The following is a 15,743-nucleotide window of genomic DNA, read 5'->3' on the forward strand; positions in this document are numbered from 1 at the left end:
AGTAGCGTGGCAGCGTGGGTACTGTATTGTTGTTCAAATGACGCGCGGGAAGAACTGAGCTCAGCTGTGTTGCCGCGGCGCCGTGTGAGTCCAGTTGCGTGAGACATCTGCTGGCCACTCCATAAAATATCGCGTATAAGTGAAAAAAAAATTTGGACCCCGCGTTATTTAAAAAACACGTAAACCAAACTCGTGTAAATCGAGTTACCTGTATATATATATATATATATATATATATATATATATATATATTATATATATATATATATATATATATATATATATATATATATATATATATATATATATATATATATATATATATATATATATATATATATATATATATATATATATATATATATATATATATATATATATATATATATATATATATATATATATATATATATATATATATATATATATATATATATATATATATATATATATATATATATATATATATATACAGTACTGTCTCCAGGATTGCGAGTTTCAAGTTTGTGATCCACCGAGTTTGCGATAGGGACCCAAAAGATTTGATTTTTATTGAAAACTGAAATTGCGATATGACCTGAACTTTGTGGGTGGCGCGCGTGAGAAAGTGGTGGTTTCTGCTCTAGTTAACAGGGCGGAGGGGGTTGTGACATCAGGGCGCACTGCGGCGTCACCACCACAACACTGTATTCTGCCGCCTACTGCCATTGTTCACCTCACCCCCCGTCCAACTCAACTAAGGATAGTTCAGTGAAACGTCATCAACTCAACCATGACGTCACTGGTGACCCACACGTGGCCGCGGCCAATAGTTCAGTGAAACGTCATCAACTCAGCCATGACCTCACGTGTTCTACGACGTCACGGCGGTGACGCGCGCTGGAGACCCTCACCAGCAAGAGTCTCATTTGAATCTTGGTTTTACTTAAGGATTTACACATCATATTATGAAGTTTGGTGTTCTCTGAAACTTCAATCCAGTGGCGCTGCGGCCACACGTGTGGGTCTCCAGTGACGTCTCTGTTTACATGTGACGTCATGAGCGTGGTGCATTGTACGAAAAACAAATGCTTAGCGAGCTATACTTTATATGTCACGCATCTTTGGTCCCACCCACGCTTCAACCCCCACGTCGTTTGGGCCCTCAAAGCCCCGGCGTGGCACTCTCCGTTCGCTCACGGTCCCCCTCCGCCATTCACGCTAAAGCCGGCGCGGCGGGGCAGCGACAGGGATCTATCACAAGGTTCACGCAGCGCTGGTCGCAGGCGGGACATGCTCATGCGGTGTGGGGCCAACGGCCCGGTGTAATGCGGCTCGCATTTCGCGGTGGCGGTCGAGCCCTCTCGTCACTCGTGCCGAGAGCTTGAACCGGCTTGTCTCCGGCCCTTCGTTGGAACGCGCTAGGCTGCGTGGGCACAGGGGCTCTGGCTCTCACTATCGCCGGCTTTTGGGCTGGCATTTCAGATGATATGTCGACGGTTTTCAATTTTTCCTGTAAGAATAATGGTTCAAAGTTTGCGATTTCAACGTTTGCGACCTGCAACGTCGACCTATTTATCGCAAACTTGGAGACAGTACTGTATATATATATATATATAGATATATATATATATATATATATATATATATATATATATATATATATATATATATATATATATTATGATAAATAGGTCGAGTCAGGTCGCAAACGTTGAAATCGCAGCGCTTTCATGCATTTCAATACCTTGAGTTTCGCGATCCTCGAGTTTAGCGCTATACCTTCGGAATGAAGCAAGCGCGAAACTCGAAGAATTACTATATATATATATATATATATATATATATATATATATATATATATATATATATATATATATATATATATATATATATATATATATATATATATATATATATATATATATATATATATATATATATATATATATATATATATATATATATATATATATATATATATATATATATATACTCTCTTGTTATCTCAAAATACGTACCTTGGTAATAGACAGAAAATGGGAAGTGAGAACAGATTGTTCTGGGCAGGAATTTACAAACATACTCACTAACTACGAAGTAACATAACTACGCACTATTGATCTAGCGACCGACGTTAGCATCAGATTCACAAAGCTAACTTTAGATGATAGTTAGAGGTGCGCTAAGTCAGCGAGGCCGCTGATTGGTTGATGACGTCATTGCCCTTGCAGCGAATCACAAACATGTTCACAAAATCGTCAGCCAATCCTAGGGAGGCCCCTCCAGCTGCTGGTTCAAAAGAACCCGTTCTTTTTTCCTATTTTCTTTCTTTTAAGGTAAACTGTACTAAATCATAATCTAGGAACAATTATTTCGTTGTTTGCTGCACATTTACGTCAAGGTACCTCTGCTGTTCAATGTCTTGTTATCTAAGAACATGCTTAAGGGGAAGAAAAGAAGATAAGGAGGAGATTGAGGCAGGAAGAGAGCAAATTAAAAATAATGTGGCACATATATATACCGAGGCAGACAAGGACGGAAGGAAGGAACGAGGAAAAGTAAGACTGTCTTGCCATATCTGCAGCCCAACTCATGGGCTGTCACCCGACAAAGGTCCATGGTCCCACGGAGGGACAAATGTAGAGATGGATGGATGATCGAATGGATGAAGGAGGAGGGAGGTCTGGCAATCCCCCGGCCAGGTGTTGCCATACTGCCCACACTTATCATATGCCTCTCAAAGTGTGTATATCTCATCATTTTATAAAGAAATGGGCTTCCTCTACTCGCAAAGTTATATTTCAAGTTGAAAAACATGATTTATAAGCATTTATACGTAAATATAATAATACTGTTAGCGTTTACTACACCCCGAGGCAGTAGTTATTTAACAACAAATTTAGCGTCACACAGAGCGCGGTAAAGCTTTGTGAATCTGTACGCTAACCCGTGACATCATCGATTAGTTGGTAGTTATTACCGTGCGAGCTTTGTGTATTGCAATGTTCTCAAAACTATGCACTAAGGGCCCAAACTATGCACTAAGCCTTTGTGAATCTAGCCTCTGAAGCCGCAGTTGAAGGCGGCTGCCATACAATTGGCTGGCAGTTCTGAATACACGCTTGTGATCCACGTGGTGTCGTCTGCTAATGTAAGGGTGGTTGCTCGCGGTCACCCGTGGTACAGTTGGACAAACCTATAGCTTCTGGTAGTTTTCTGTGTGTTATGGTATAATCTGCTAACTCCTCCTGTTATATATCATCAAATCACTAACATCATGATTGACTTTTCAATGCCTATTGAACGTAAACTGCTGCCGCAATCGCAAAATAGCTCGCAGAGAGGTTCAACTTGCTTACTGCTTCCTTATTTCCCTCACCGCTCACAAAGACCACAAGCGGAAAAAAAGAACAAATCCAGGCAAATTAACACTTAATGCAGTGTATTCCCACAGCGCGCATGCGTGGTGGACAACAGAATGACTAATTTCAGCGGGAAGATATTTCTCGCAACACCGGCCAGTGTAATGGACCTTCTTCTTTTGACCTGTAATGCTTTGTATCGCTTCTTGGGTCCTCCTTCTCCACACTTTTATACTTCACAACATGCACTTAGGGCCGCTTTCACAGTCATTTTGTTTGTATTGATCGTTACCAATGGCGGCAATCGCCGCTCTAGTATTTCCACATGAAACTGGCCGATCGGGTAGTGATGTGATGTGATGGTGTCAGAGGTATTGCCTTTACAACGGCACCTCGTGGCGGCTGCGGGGTTAGCCTCGCCCCGCACCTTACCACACACTCTCAACACCTGTCGCTTTCTCTGCAGCCACCACTACCCCATAGCCCAATTTCATGTCGAAAAATATAGCGTCGATTGCCGCCATTGGTAACGATCAAAATAAACAAAGTGACTGTGAAAGCGGCCCTTATTTACTTCACAGTGCGCACTTATACACTTCACCCTGAACTTAAATGTTTTCGGTTCTTTTCTTTTCCTGATTTTGGTTTTCTATGCCCTTTTTCTATTTTCCACTGTTACTTTTCACCATCGCTGCCATGCATTACAGGTCAAAAGAAGAAGAAGAAGAAAAAAACATCACTGGGAGATCTACAATTTTCATAGACTCGAGAAAAAAGATTTTTGGACTGTGGTTCCCCAGCATGGGGTGTTCTCTTATCTTGTTAATTAAGTAGTAAGCAAAGCAGCTCTACCAGTCCATTTTACGAGTCTCTTGGTGGGCCATCTTCCACTGCTCCTCACTCCTCAGCCACTGCCGTCGTATGTTTGTTTACATGCAGCCGTTCGGTACCCACGTACCCACGCTCGTACTCACAACCGTTTTCCATTCATACAGACAACCAACAACTCGCTCCCGGTTGGGCATACGGGCAACCGTGTTTGGACACTGCCTTTTAAGGCAGCATGCATGACGCCAACGGTTGGTAGACGTGACCCGTACATGTCAAAGGAACGCGAAACTCGTGGCGGTAATGCGTGAAAGTCGTGATGGGAAGAATTTAGGACCGAGCGCTAAACTCAAGGATCGCGAAACTCGAGAGGGTACTGTATGTATGTATGTATGTATGTATGTATATATATATATATATATATATATATATATATATATATATATATATATATATATATATATATATATATATATACATATATATATATATTAAACCCTCAGGTATCCAGGTTAATAGAGCCACGGGGGCACCCGGATATGGTGAAGGTTAAGTCTACGGACCCGAAAACCCAACTTTCGATCATGGCCTGCCATAAAGGCAACGACAGGGTACTGCAAAATGTGCTTCTGTCCATACTCATAATATGGTATGCCCCTTGGCTTTGTAGCAGTCAGTCTGCACCAGGGAGTGAAATGCGTGCGATTGACGTGCTCCGAACGCTGAGAAAAGGGTTCGAGCAGCGTCGTCACGGTTAACACTCGCGGCAATCTCTTCCTGGCTTATCGCAGTCCTGCTGCACCTTGGGGGGATCTGTTACTTGGAATTCGGCAATTAGGCACAACAACCTCAGCCGCTAACCCATTGCTGAGGTGCCTAGCCCCGTGTTCACAGGCAGCAGCTTATGTTCCCCTGCCTGGCCAATCACAGTGGCAGGGCCTGGGCCCAACCCAGAAAAGCCCAGGTATTTGTGGCAGCTTAACCGCCCAAGTCTGCATCATCGTGTTTACCACGTAGGCTTTCTAGCAGACCCAGCAATGACACAAGAAACTTTTTACAGGTCCAGTTTTACAAAACTGGAAGGCCGACGCTCTGTGCTGTTCTTAGGTGCGCGCCTGCGGCTTTATTGCTGCGTAGCTGCGATAGCAACATCGTGGCTACGAGCACCGCAGGCTTTATCACCTGGGTCAACCAGAAGGCATACCGGAGCGATACCCAAAGCGGTCCGGGCCGGCAACAGGCATCAATTGCTCAAAGCAGGCTTCTATATGGACGCCCGGGCAGGCACCCCAGGGTGCTACCCTTTTGAGCCCGGTAATGAGCCCAAAGGCCCACAGGTGCCGGGCAAGTATGCCAGGCCGCCCCACTCTGAGTGTGAATGGGGAAGATAACCAAGGAGTCAATGACAACCTGGTGCATCCGTTTGCTCGGTGATCTGTGGCTGTTTAGTTACACTGTGTTGCCCTTGCGAGCACAGTGCATCCAGCGGGACCACGGGGAGGCCAGCCACAAGAAGTAACCACGATTTATGGCAAGCCCGCACCTCCAGATCGGGCTGGCCCACAGGACTCCCGAACCCCTGCGGGCCCCTTTACTTGCCTTACCGTAAGCATGGTAAAATCCTTCTTTCACAAGTTGGACAGTGGGTGGTACTTATCCGCATTTCTTATTCCACCCTCACACCCACAGGAGTGCTAGCGGACCCGCACGCCCTCTCCACGGGGATGGAGCCCTACTCACCTAGTCCAGTCTGGATTTAGGCAGCCATCAAAGCTTAAGCTAGGGTTCGCACTGTGCGTTTCATTTAAAGTCCTTTGACACTCCCACCATTTAAACCTGCACTGCCTTGACTCTCGTCACTTCGATATAGTCTGTAGCACTCGGCAAGAACGTTTACGTGCCAGTTGTACTGCGAAGCACACAGCTTTCCTGCAAACCTTCGCACCAGGATGTCAATATCATTGCTACGTTCAAGCTGGGGCGCGCCATACGGGTGCTGTACGCTGCCTGGGCAGAGCTTAGATGCATCGCGCAGGCAATTTGAACGACTTTTGGTGGAGTGCTACAATTTTTAACTTTTTTTGGGGAAAAAAATCAAATAGTTTTGAAAACTCCTGGATATGGGCGAGGTTGGATATGGTGCACCCGGATAACTGAGGGTTTAATATATATATATATATATATATATATATATATATATATATATATATATATATATATATATATATATATATATATATATATATATATATATATATATATATATATATATATATATATATATATATATATATATATATATATATATATATATATATATATATATATATATATATATATATATATTATATGCATTACCTATTATTTTTTACATTTTATTTTTTCACAAAAAATGTGCGGAAAAACTTTGATTTAAATACTGATTGTATTCAGGAATGTCTATTTGTAGAGATTTGTAGCTTTGGAGGTCAAGAAATATGAATTTTTTTTTTTAAATTTTCATTATTTTCTACAGTGGGTCTGGCGGACCCACATTACTCTGTGTTAGTCAAATTAAGTGTTACAGTTCTAGGGTTAAGAAATGTAGTACAAGTCAACGATACCACCCAACATCTCTTCACAATAATGTTCTCGCACAAACCAGTTCTCAGAATGTCAAGGCAGGAGAGTCAGATAGAGCAACTCAACCGAAGATAAATGAAAGCTCAGTTGTTTCTAACAAGATTAACACCGGTCAGTCTATGACAGGAGATATGCACACCATGATTGTGCCAAAGTGGTTACACCACAGTAGCAATGAACACTGTAAAAAGTTGGTGTATGCATTGTTGGATTGTCAGTCTGATGCCTGTTTCATCAAAGAAAGTACCGTAGAAAGAATAGAAGTTAGAGGCTCACCAGTTCATCTCCACAATAATAGGAGAACAGATTGTGCCCTGCACAAAAATCAGGGGACTTGTGGTACGAGGATTCAGTGAGCTTCCATCTACATATTCCAAGGAAGATATTCCTGCTAATGCTCAGACACCATGCCCTGAGACATCCCAAACTTGGCCACACTTAGCAAGTATCTCAAACAAACTAATGCCTTATGACTCAAATGTAGATGTGGCCTTTCTTATTGGAGCTAACTGCATCAGAGCCATTAAACCCAAAGAGATTATTGTGGGAGCTGAAGATTAAACAAATTTAGGATGGGGTGTTGTGGGCCAAGCAGTTAAAGAAACTAAGACAGTTTCAGATGATGTAGTGTGAGCATACAGAACAATAGCTCATGAAGTTGTCATTAGTGAAGAAAGAAAAGTTAGTTTCCTTGTTCCTACTCAACAAAGTTACTAAACCCAGCACAAGTCAAGAACATGTTTAAGCTTGATTTTAATGATAAAGGAACAGACAACATCCCTTTTCCTATGATGACAAGAGATTCTTCAAAAGAATGAGAGGGTTGCCTCTTTCATCAGGCTTCCAAACAACAAGGACATGGCCTTGCATAGGCTCATGAAGTTAAAGGCAAAGCTTATGAGAGATTGGAAGTACTACCAAGATTACAAGTAATTTATGAAAGACTTAATCGACAAGGGCTTTGCAGAAACTGTGCCAGCAAGGGATTTGCGACGAGCAGATGGTCAGGTGTGGTATATACCTCACCACAGTGTTTACCACCCAAAGAAACCAGAGAAGATAAGAGTTGTATATGACTGTAGTGCTCACAACAGGGGTCATTCCTTAAATGGTCGCCTGTTACAGGGCCCAGACCTAACAATCTGGTTGGGGTTCTGTGTAGATTCCGCCAAGAAGTGATGGCCTTTTTATGTGACATAGAAGCAATGTATCACCAAGTGAAGGTGAATCCTGAACGAGATATTCTGCTCTCTGTACAGGAATAATGGAGATCCAGGCTAAAGTTGGAAAAATTCAGATTCAATAAGGTCATAGGCAAAAACTAGTTTACAACCAGAGTGCTAGATGTATGGAACAGGCTGGGCAGTCATGTTGTGAGTGCCAATACAATAGTCACATTCAAAAATAGATTAAATTCATGGACAGTGTTGTTAGGTTCACAGGAGCTACCTTGTACAGGCCAACTGACCTCTTGCACTCATTACGTTCTTATGTTCTTAGTCTCCATGCCAGCCCCCTTCCCATCCTAAGTATCTCCTGGCAGGATCTATCAACTTTCTAAAGCCAAAAATTCTGTGGGTGTCCCCTTGGCCTCCTCCTCTCAGGATTGTCTCATACAGATAGTACAACTAAATGAGCAGAGTCAAGTTTCTGTGTAGAGTGCCATATGCCTGTATAGCCGGAGTTGGTGTTGACGGATTATGCAGGTAATACAGTAGAGCCCCACTTAGCGCGAGATCAATTATCGCGAACCGCAATTAGCGTGAGCCACCATCTACCAAGGAAAAAATTAATTAGCACGAAAGCCTCAGTTAGCGCGAGCAGCCACCACAACTGAATTTTGAAAATTGCGCCAAGCCGCCATGATGCGCGGCACAAGCCGCGAGAGCCCTTACTTTAGCAGACGATGCCATGTTGATACAGGGCAAGTGCTTTGTTTACGTTGTGGATGTGGATACAGGCAACTGACCTTGGCCGTGTGTGACGCACACCCGGAAAATTTGGATTTGCCGGTTGTCCAAGCTGCCGCCAACGTGGTGTGAAGAAAAGAGCTCAGTGTGACACCAGGTTACGGTGAACCGACAACTTGCTCCCGGATGGGCGCACGGGCGTTGCCAGTAGCCACAACGGTTAGAAGAAAACGGCCAGTGTGATACTGCTTTAAGGCAACGAGGCCGCTGACCGGGTGAGCGCCAGCGATGACGTCATCGGACTCCCAGCGAATCACAAGTGTGTTTTCAGAGCTCAGCCAATCGTAGGTTTTTTTTTTAATGTGAGTGATTATTTTGAGTAATTATCAAACCCAAAAGTCAGACCCACATGTGCACCAAATAATTTTTTTTCATATTGGTTACTTTATTCAACTAGCGCGAATTCAGTTAGCGCAACCGCGTTCATCCACCTAATTCTCGCGCTAAATGGGGCTCTACTGTATATGTCGAATCAGTCTCATAGAATAGTCGCTGGTTTAACACAAAGTCATTCCAGCGATATCCCATGATTCTGTGTAGACATTTATTACCCAAGGCATCAGTCTGCCTCTCTTAACCCTTTCTTTGGACGGGACGCGACTGTCCCCTCAGGCGCAGTCAGGCAGCCCAATGGGGGTCTCTTTTAACCTTTGTATCTCAAAAACTGTTCATCACAACTAAAACCCAAATACACCATTGGAAAGAGGAGGCCCAGATCTATAGGAGTTGGTAATGTATGCCTCTCCTGCGAACGTACATGCACGTTTAGGGAATGATGAATGTGAACACTTACGTCAGTGTGTGCAGGATGATCAGCCATATTGAGGGAACTGTGGACATCTTTCCTTGAGATTCTGGCCAAATGCAATATTTACAACTATTTGGTCAAAGAATCAGTCAGGTGATTGGTGAAGCTATGCAAAAATGCCGCTATATTGAACAAGAACATCCACCAGTTACTCGTCTGTAGATTTGCCGCGCTGGGCTGATATGATTTTTCACCAAATTTAGTGAAGAACCCACTCAATTGGCCATCCTGTGTTGTGAAAAATAGTGTTGGAACACTCTCATATGTGGGAGATTTGAGTGCGGTTGGAGCTCGCAGCAAGCGTTTAGCAATGAAAGGGTTAAGTCCCTATTTTATATGTCTCAAAGCCATAGAGTAAGACAGGGACTTGAAGATCCAGATCTTTGCCCTTCTACAAAGGTATCGACAATGCCATATGCCTGTGCTGAGTGATTCCACAACACCGTGGGCCAAGCCAATCTGCCATGAGACTTCCTGGCGAGACTCACTGTTGTTTTGAGCTACAATTTTTAGTAATGAGAAAGGGAAATCAGGCATTTTTCTTTTACTCATACCCTTTCATGATGTTTAGGAATTTTTTTATTTATTTAAGGATGACAAGAAAACACCACAATTCCAAGTCAGCTTTACTTACATACTGTGAACAAGTGATATGGGACTGATAGTGTGAGCATTAATGATGAAAACAATTTCATGTGAGGAACAATTTCTAGGATGACTATGTTGAACATTTTGTGAAACTGGTAAGTTACTGCTTTGTGAGGGGTATAATAGATTTCAAAGGTGAAAATAAATATTTTTCCTTGGTGTTCATTTATCTGCACATGTTACTCTTGTACCATTTCAATAGTGGTGTGTAACTTTTTTATTGAAACTTGCATACATTGTAAACTTGAACTCCAGCTTAGTCAGCATCAAGACTTTCCTAGCATTGCTACACTGGTCTAGTTTAGAAATTTGTACCTCATGAACACATTTTATTTTTTATTCATCTACTGAACTTGTTACTTATATTTTACAGATTTAACCACAGCTTAATGGAATCTGTTCAGTTTGTCATGAAAAATCTTTTATCAGGTGAAAACAATGTAACATGAGGCAGTTTGTAATACAATTTTGGAGATTTCTTATATCTTTAATCTTGTTGTCTAGCAACAGTATTGGTAATGGGCATTCAGACCATGAGGCTTTCCAATGAATATGTCATGTTAAAAATAGTGGCATGGCCATGGTGCAAACATTAAAGCCCTGTTCACACTGTGCTGACTCTGGGCCACGACAACCCAGCGACTTTTACATTTGACAAGTTGGTTCCCACACTCCAAGAAGGGGGTGGAGGTTTTATTGGGGTCTTGGTGTCTTGCTGACTCTCTGGGACATTCGGCCAATTATAGTCTGTTCACCTAAGTCTGACCCAAGCTGACAACATAAACCTAAGCATGTTAGCAAGCTGAGTGCTAATTGGCTAATGCTATGGCTTCAAAGTTTTCTTTAACCTCCGTTTGTGTTTATCTCACACAGCACTTTCTGCTAATCTGCACTGTGCTTACGAACACGCTTAGGTTTATGTTGTCAGCTTGGGTCAGACTTAAGTGAACAGACTAGACCCTTTCACATCAACACCCAAGACCTCGTGTACCCTAGTCGTGGGTAGTCATGGCACAGAGTCGGCACAGTGTGAACGGGGCTTTAGGCTACTCCTTGCCTAGATAAGCAGCAGCACAGTTCCTTGCACAATCATGAGTTCATCTGATACAAAGGTGTCAACATAATGACAATGGTGCATAGGATGATTTTTTTTTTTCCATATTTCATGAGACCATGATTAGTGTTTCATGATGAAATACACAAAAATATCTGTGCACTTGAACAGCTTTTCCTTGCAAGATACTATTCTAACTCATTTTCATAAAATTACTTATATAATGCAATAATCACACATTGCTAAAGGTGCGTCCACACGATCGAGCAATGCCCATCGGGCAAACACTTACCAGATCACGATAGAAAGCGGGAATGAGCGCTGATGACATCAGAAGCGAGCACTGTGGGGTATTGCCACGTCCACACGGTCGAGCACTGCCCAGCGGGCACGAGGGCTTTGGCTGTCAGCGGGTACATTTAGCGGGCAAAGCATCGAATTGCCCGTGCCCGCAGCTCATACAGGGCACGGGCAGTGGCCGTAGTTTTGACGTCGGTATGGAGCGACGACACTGCCAGATGCACAATGTGCGTAGGCTCACTACATATTATCTCACCTTCATGTAATCATCCTTCAGAACTTCATATATAGCTTGGCAAGTTTCTGGTATGATGGCGGATAAACTCTGCTTAGATATCCTCGTACTATATTGGAGGGATGTGTACGAACACCCACTAGCCAGAAATCTGAGAGTTGCCTCCAGACGTGCTGCAGGTGCAATGTTTGCCTCATATATGTATCCTGCCTCTTTATGTAAGGTTCCACTTTCGCCAGGAGTGTATAAAAGGTGTTGATGTCCATCCTCATGTAACTGACAAAAAGAATCTATTTTTTATCCTGTAGTTCACGCAAGACAGTCACAAAACTACCCAAAACCCCTCGTTTTTGCAACCGCTCCCTGCACCATACACTTTTCTGTGATCTCTTCAGTTTCTTTTTTATGCAGGCACCAATTATGATTGTATAGAGTGCAATCTTCTTTTGAATTATGGCGCAAACCATGGTGATCGTACAGCACTACAAACAGCCCGCTCATAACCCCTCGTTACTGCCGACTACCCACCAACCAGTTGAAGTTTGAACCGGCAGCTCAGCCGTGGACAAAACCACGGGCAAAGTCCGCAGGCCTTGCCTGGTGAGGGCAAGGCCCGCCGGGCACTGCCCAATAGTATGGAGCCTGCCGGGAATTGCCCCATCTGGTAACCATGCTAAAAAGTGGGAGAAATACACTCAGCGGGCAGTGCCCCCCAGACAGTGCTGGACCGTGTGGACGTGGCTTAAGGATTCAGGGGAATATTGTTAATGCGGTCCTTTAATCAATATTTTTAGGGATGGGTGATGTTAACAACAGACAGCTCTTGAATCACTCTCAGCTCCTTCTCCCACCATTATATACAAATAAAAGGTTTCCAATGATTTTGATAAACCAATGTAGGGCAGCACTAACATCCCATTACACTTTCTGAGAAAAGACAGCCTTCTACCATTCTACATTGACTTCTCTGTATGATAAGCAGTTTTATACTTTTGTCCTTTACATTTATATGCCTGTTTGTTTACTGTGATATACTTACCATTACTTATACATTCAAGGAGTTCACTAGTTTCTGACTTATAGAAAGATATTGCCTGCTTATAAACCAGTTTTCTTCCACAGACATATACATCCATTGTTGAAGCAAAATGCTACAAACTGAGTCACAAGATGAATTCAGAATGTAGGTATGAAGCATTTTCATGTTCTTAACTGAAACCGTCATATAAAACCTGTTTCTATTTACTCATCATATTTTGAATTTTCTACCTTGTACCCAACCTTCTTAATGTTAATCATTTAAATGTTATTTAAATTTGTCTGAATGATGGTATAACTGACAATCCAGTTCTAAAATGTATGCATACAAAACACATTTCACATCATATACAGAATTGACTTGAAGCTTAGGTATCGATTCCATACAACTGTCATGCCATTTCCCTGTGATTTTAGCTCATGGACTTTAACATGTTTCAAACCTTTTTGTTAGGTTTTATCTACGTCAGGTTAACATTTTGAGCATAAAATTACTTGGAAATTATACAGGTAGAGCAAAGTTCAAGTTTCTTTGCAGTCATGACCTACTATCTTACAGAACCTTGTACCGTCCCTGAGCTTTGGCAGGTCCAGCACTGGTACGGAGCTTCACTAGTTCTTCTCTTATTAACCGAATGATCTCAGCCTTTGCCTTTGACACAGCCAGCTCAGACGTAGATTCAATAGCCAGGAACAGCTTCCGCTCACCCTCGGGTGGATTCTTACCCTGAAATTTAAAGTAAGGTTACAATAGTGATATGTGTGATAGATATATATATATATATATATATATATATATATATATATATATATATATATATATATATATATATATATATATATATATATATATATACTTAAAAAAACACACACATGCATGCAGAGAGAGAGAGAGAGAGAGAGAGAGAGGGGGGGGGGGGGGTAGCCAACCCAACTAAAAACTGGTCCCAAACCTGGATAAATGAGGGCATTGCCTGTAAAGAATGGTATCCAAGGCAATAAAACTACTGCTCCAACAAAAAATTATAACTTAACTACACCTGTCTCACTATTTATGGGGGATTTTTATTTGGACTGACCATTTGGCTGGAATTCCATGATTCCCCCAAATTCCAACTTTTTACTGGTGCAACGTACAGGAAAACTTATTGTAGAAAAGTTCCTCATTTTATCACGATGGAATCTGTAAAATATAGTTTAAAATCTTTGACCCGGAAATTTACTGCCTACAGAGAGCCAAAGTTGCAGTGAAACGCAGAAAATAATTTTTGTAGTTGTTTCATTCTGGAATGAATCTCATCGAATAAAAGTTGTAGAAAATCATCCATATAACTCAACAGTGAAATCAGATTATGATCTGGACAGACCGTTTAGCTGGAATTCCATGATTCCCCCCCAAAATCCAACTTCTGCTTCCCACTCCTCTGATCACTCCTGTGAACAAGATATTGGTTATCTAGAACATCACGTATATCAGTGGAGGTGTCAAGACTATGCTCAGCACGCACACAATGAGCAGAAACTAAAGGAAGACCGCCAAAACAGGACGGGCGAGGGAACAAGATTGCTCTGCAGACGCCATGATGCGTAGGCAGGAACTGTAGACTATTTTTAGCACGGAGTGGTGGCAAGGCACAAAAAAGGTGCCAGTTAGTCACTTAGTATCGACAGAGACCTAGTTACGCACGCCCTTTAAATTCCGGATAGCTTCTCACTCTCCGGCGCTGACGTCATGCTTGTTGCCCACGTCTGATGACAGAAAAACTCAACATCCTTCAATGCCTCAAAATCTCAGTATCTTCACCTGTCAACTTGTCACAAACTTCCAAATATCTATCCTCTGCTCTTAGATAAAACTCAGCTAACCCCTTCTTCTACATTGAACATTTCTGGCCTATCCTTAACCCTTTCATTGCTAATCGCTCACAACGAGACTATGCCCCCAGGCGCACTCGGGCAGCCCAGCGGGGGCAGGGGGGATCTCTTTTACCCGCTGTATCTCAAAAACTATTCACTACAGCTACAAAACAAAAACACCATTGGAAAGAGGAGGCCAAGATCTATAAGATTCGGTTATGTAAGCCTCTCCTATGAACGTACAGCACGTTCAGGGGGTGTTTTGCTGTGAGTGCGACTGGCGCTTGCAGCGAGCTTTTAGCACCACCAGCAAGTGACATAGTGGTCGCTCTTTTAAGCTCTGTATCTCAAAAACTACTCACCACAGCTACAAAACAAAAAACACCATTCGAAAGAGGAGACCAAGATCTATAAGATATGGTCATGTAAGCCTTTCCTGCGAACATACAGGCATGTTCAGGGGGTGTTGCCTGTGAAGACGTACATTTATACGTGCGCGACGGTCAACCGTATTGAGGCAACTACTGAGTAGATATCATGATGGGGTGCTGGCAGGGTATTGCCAACTGCAAAATTTACAACTATTCCGTCAAAATATCAGTCAGGTGATAGGTGAAGCTATGCAAAAATGCCGCTATATTGGACAGCAACATCCACCAGTAACTCATCCGAAGATTTTCAGCGCTAGGCTGTTATGATTTTCCACCAAATTTAGTGGAAAACCCACTGAATTGGCAATGCTGTGGGGTGATAAATAGTGTTGGAACACTCTCATACGTGGGAAATTTGAATGCAACTGGAGCTTGCAGCAAGGATTTAGCACCAACGGCAAGTTACGTTAGTCCTCGCCGTGAGGATTTAGCAACGAAAGGGTTAACTCAAAATCTCTTGAAATTTAACCCAGTAGCAGCAGTGATCATGATTTTTAATGGTCCCTCTAAGCGAGAAAAATGAGAAAAAATCACCCCTCACACAAACCATTTCATAATAATAATCAAAGCATTTGTGATCAGTTTATGTATCATCTATTTTGGGGGGT

The 15,743-nt window shown here is 42.4% G+C and overlaps 1 protein-coding gene across 1 annotated transcript in view; it reads right to left on the reverse strand.

The window, feature by feature from the left end:
* Window positions 1-10,184: 10,184 nt before the first annotated feature.
* LOC126982185 (probable ATP-dependent RNA helicase DDX46) overlaps window positions 10,185-15,743 on the reverse strand; it is a 94,301-nt gene continuing 88,742 nt past the window's right edge. Inside the window, exon 18 of the mRNA XM_050834033.1 lies at window positions 10,185-13,574. Coding sequence (XP_050689990.1) covers window positions 13,401-13,574 — 174 coding nt within the window. The 3' untranslated portion in view covers window positions 10,185-13,400. The remainder of the gene's footprint in view (window positions 13,575-15,743) is intronic.

The sequence above is a fragment of the Eriocheir sinensis genome, chromosome 4 (genome assembly GCF_024679095.1).
Source record: "Eriocheir sinensis breed Jianghai 21 chromosome 4, ASM2467909v1, whole genome shotgun sequence".
Classification (NCBI taxonomy): domain Eukaryota; kingdom Metazoa; phylum Arthropoda; class Malacostraca; order Decapoda; family Varunidae; genus Eriocheir; species Eriocheir sinensis.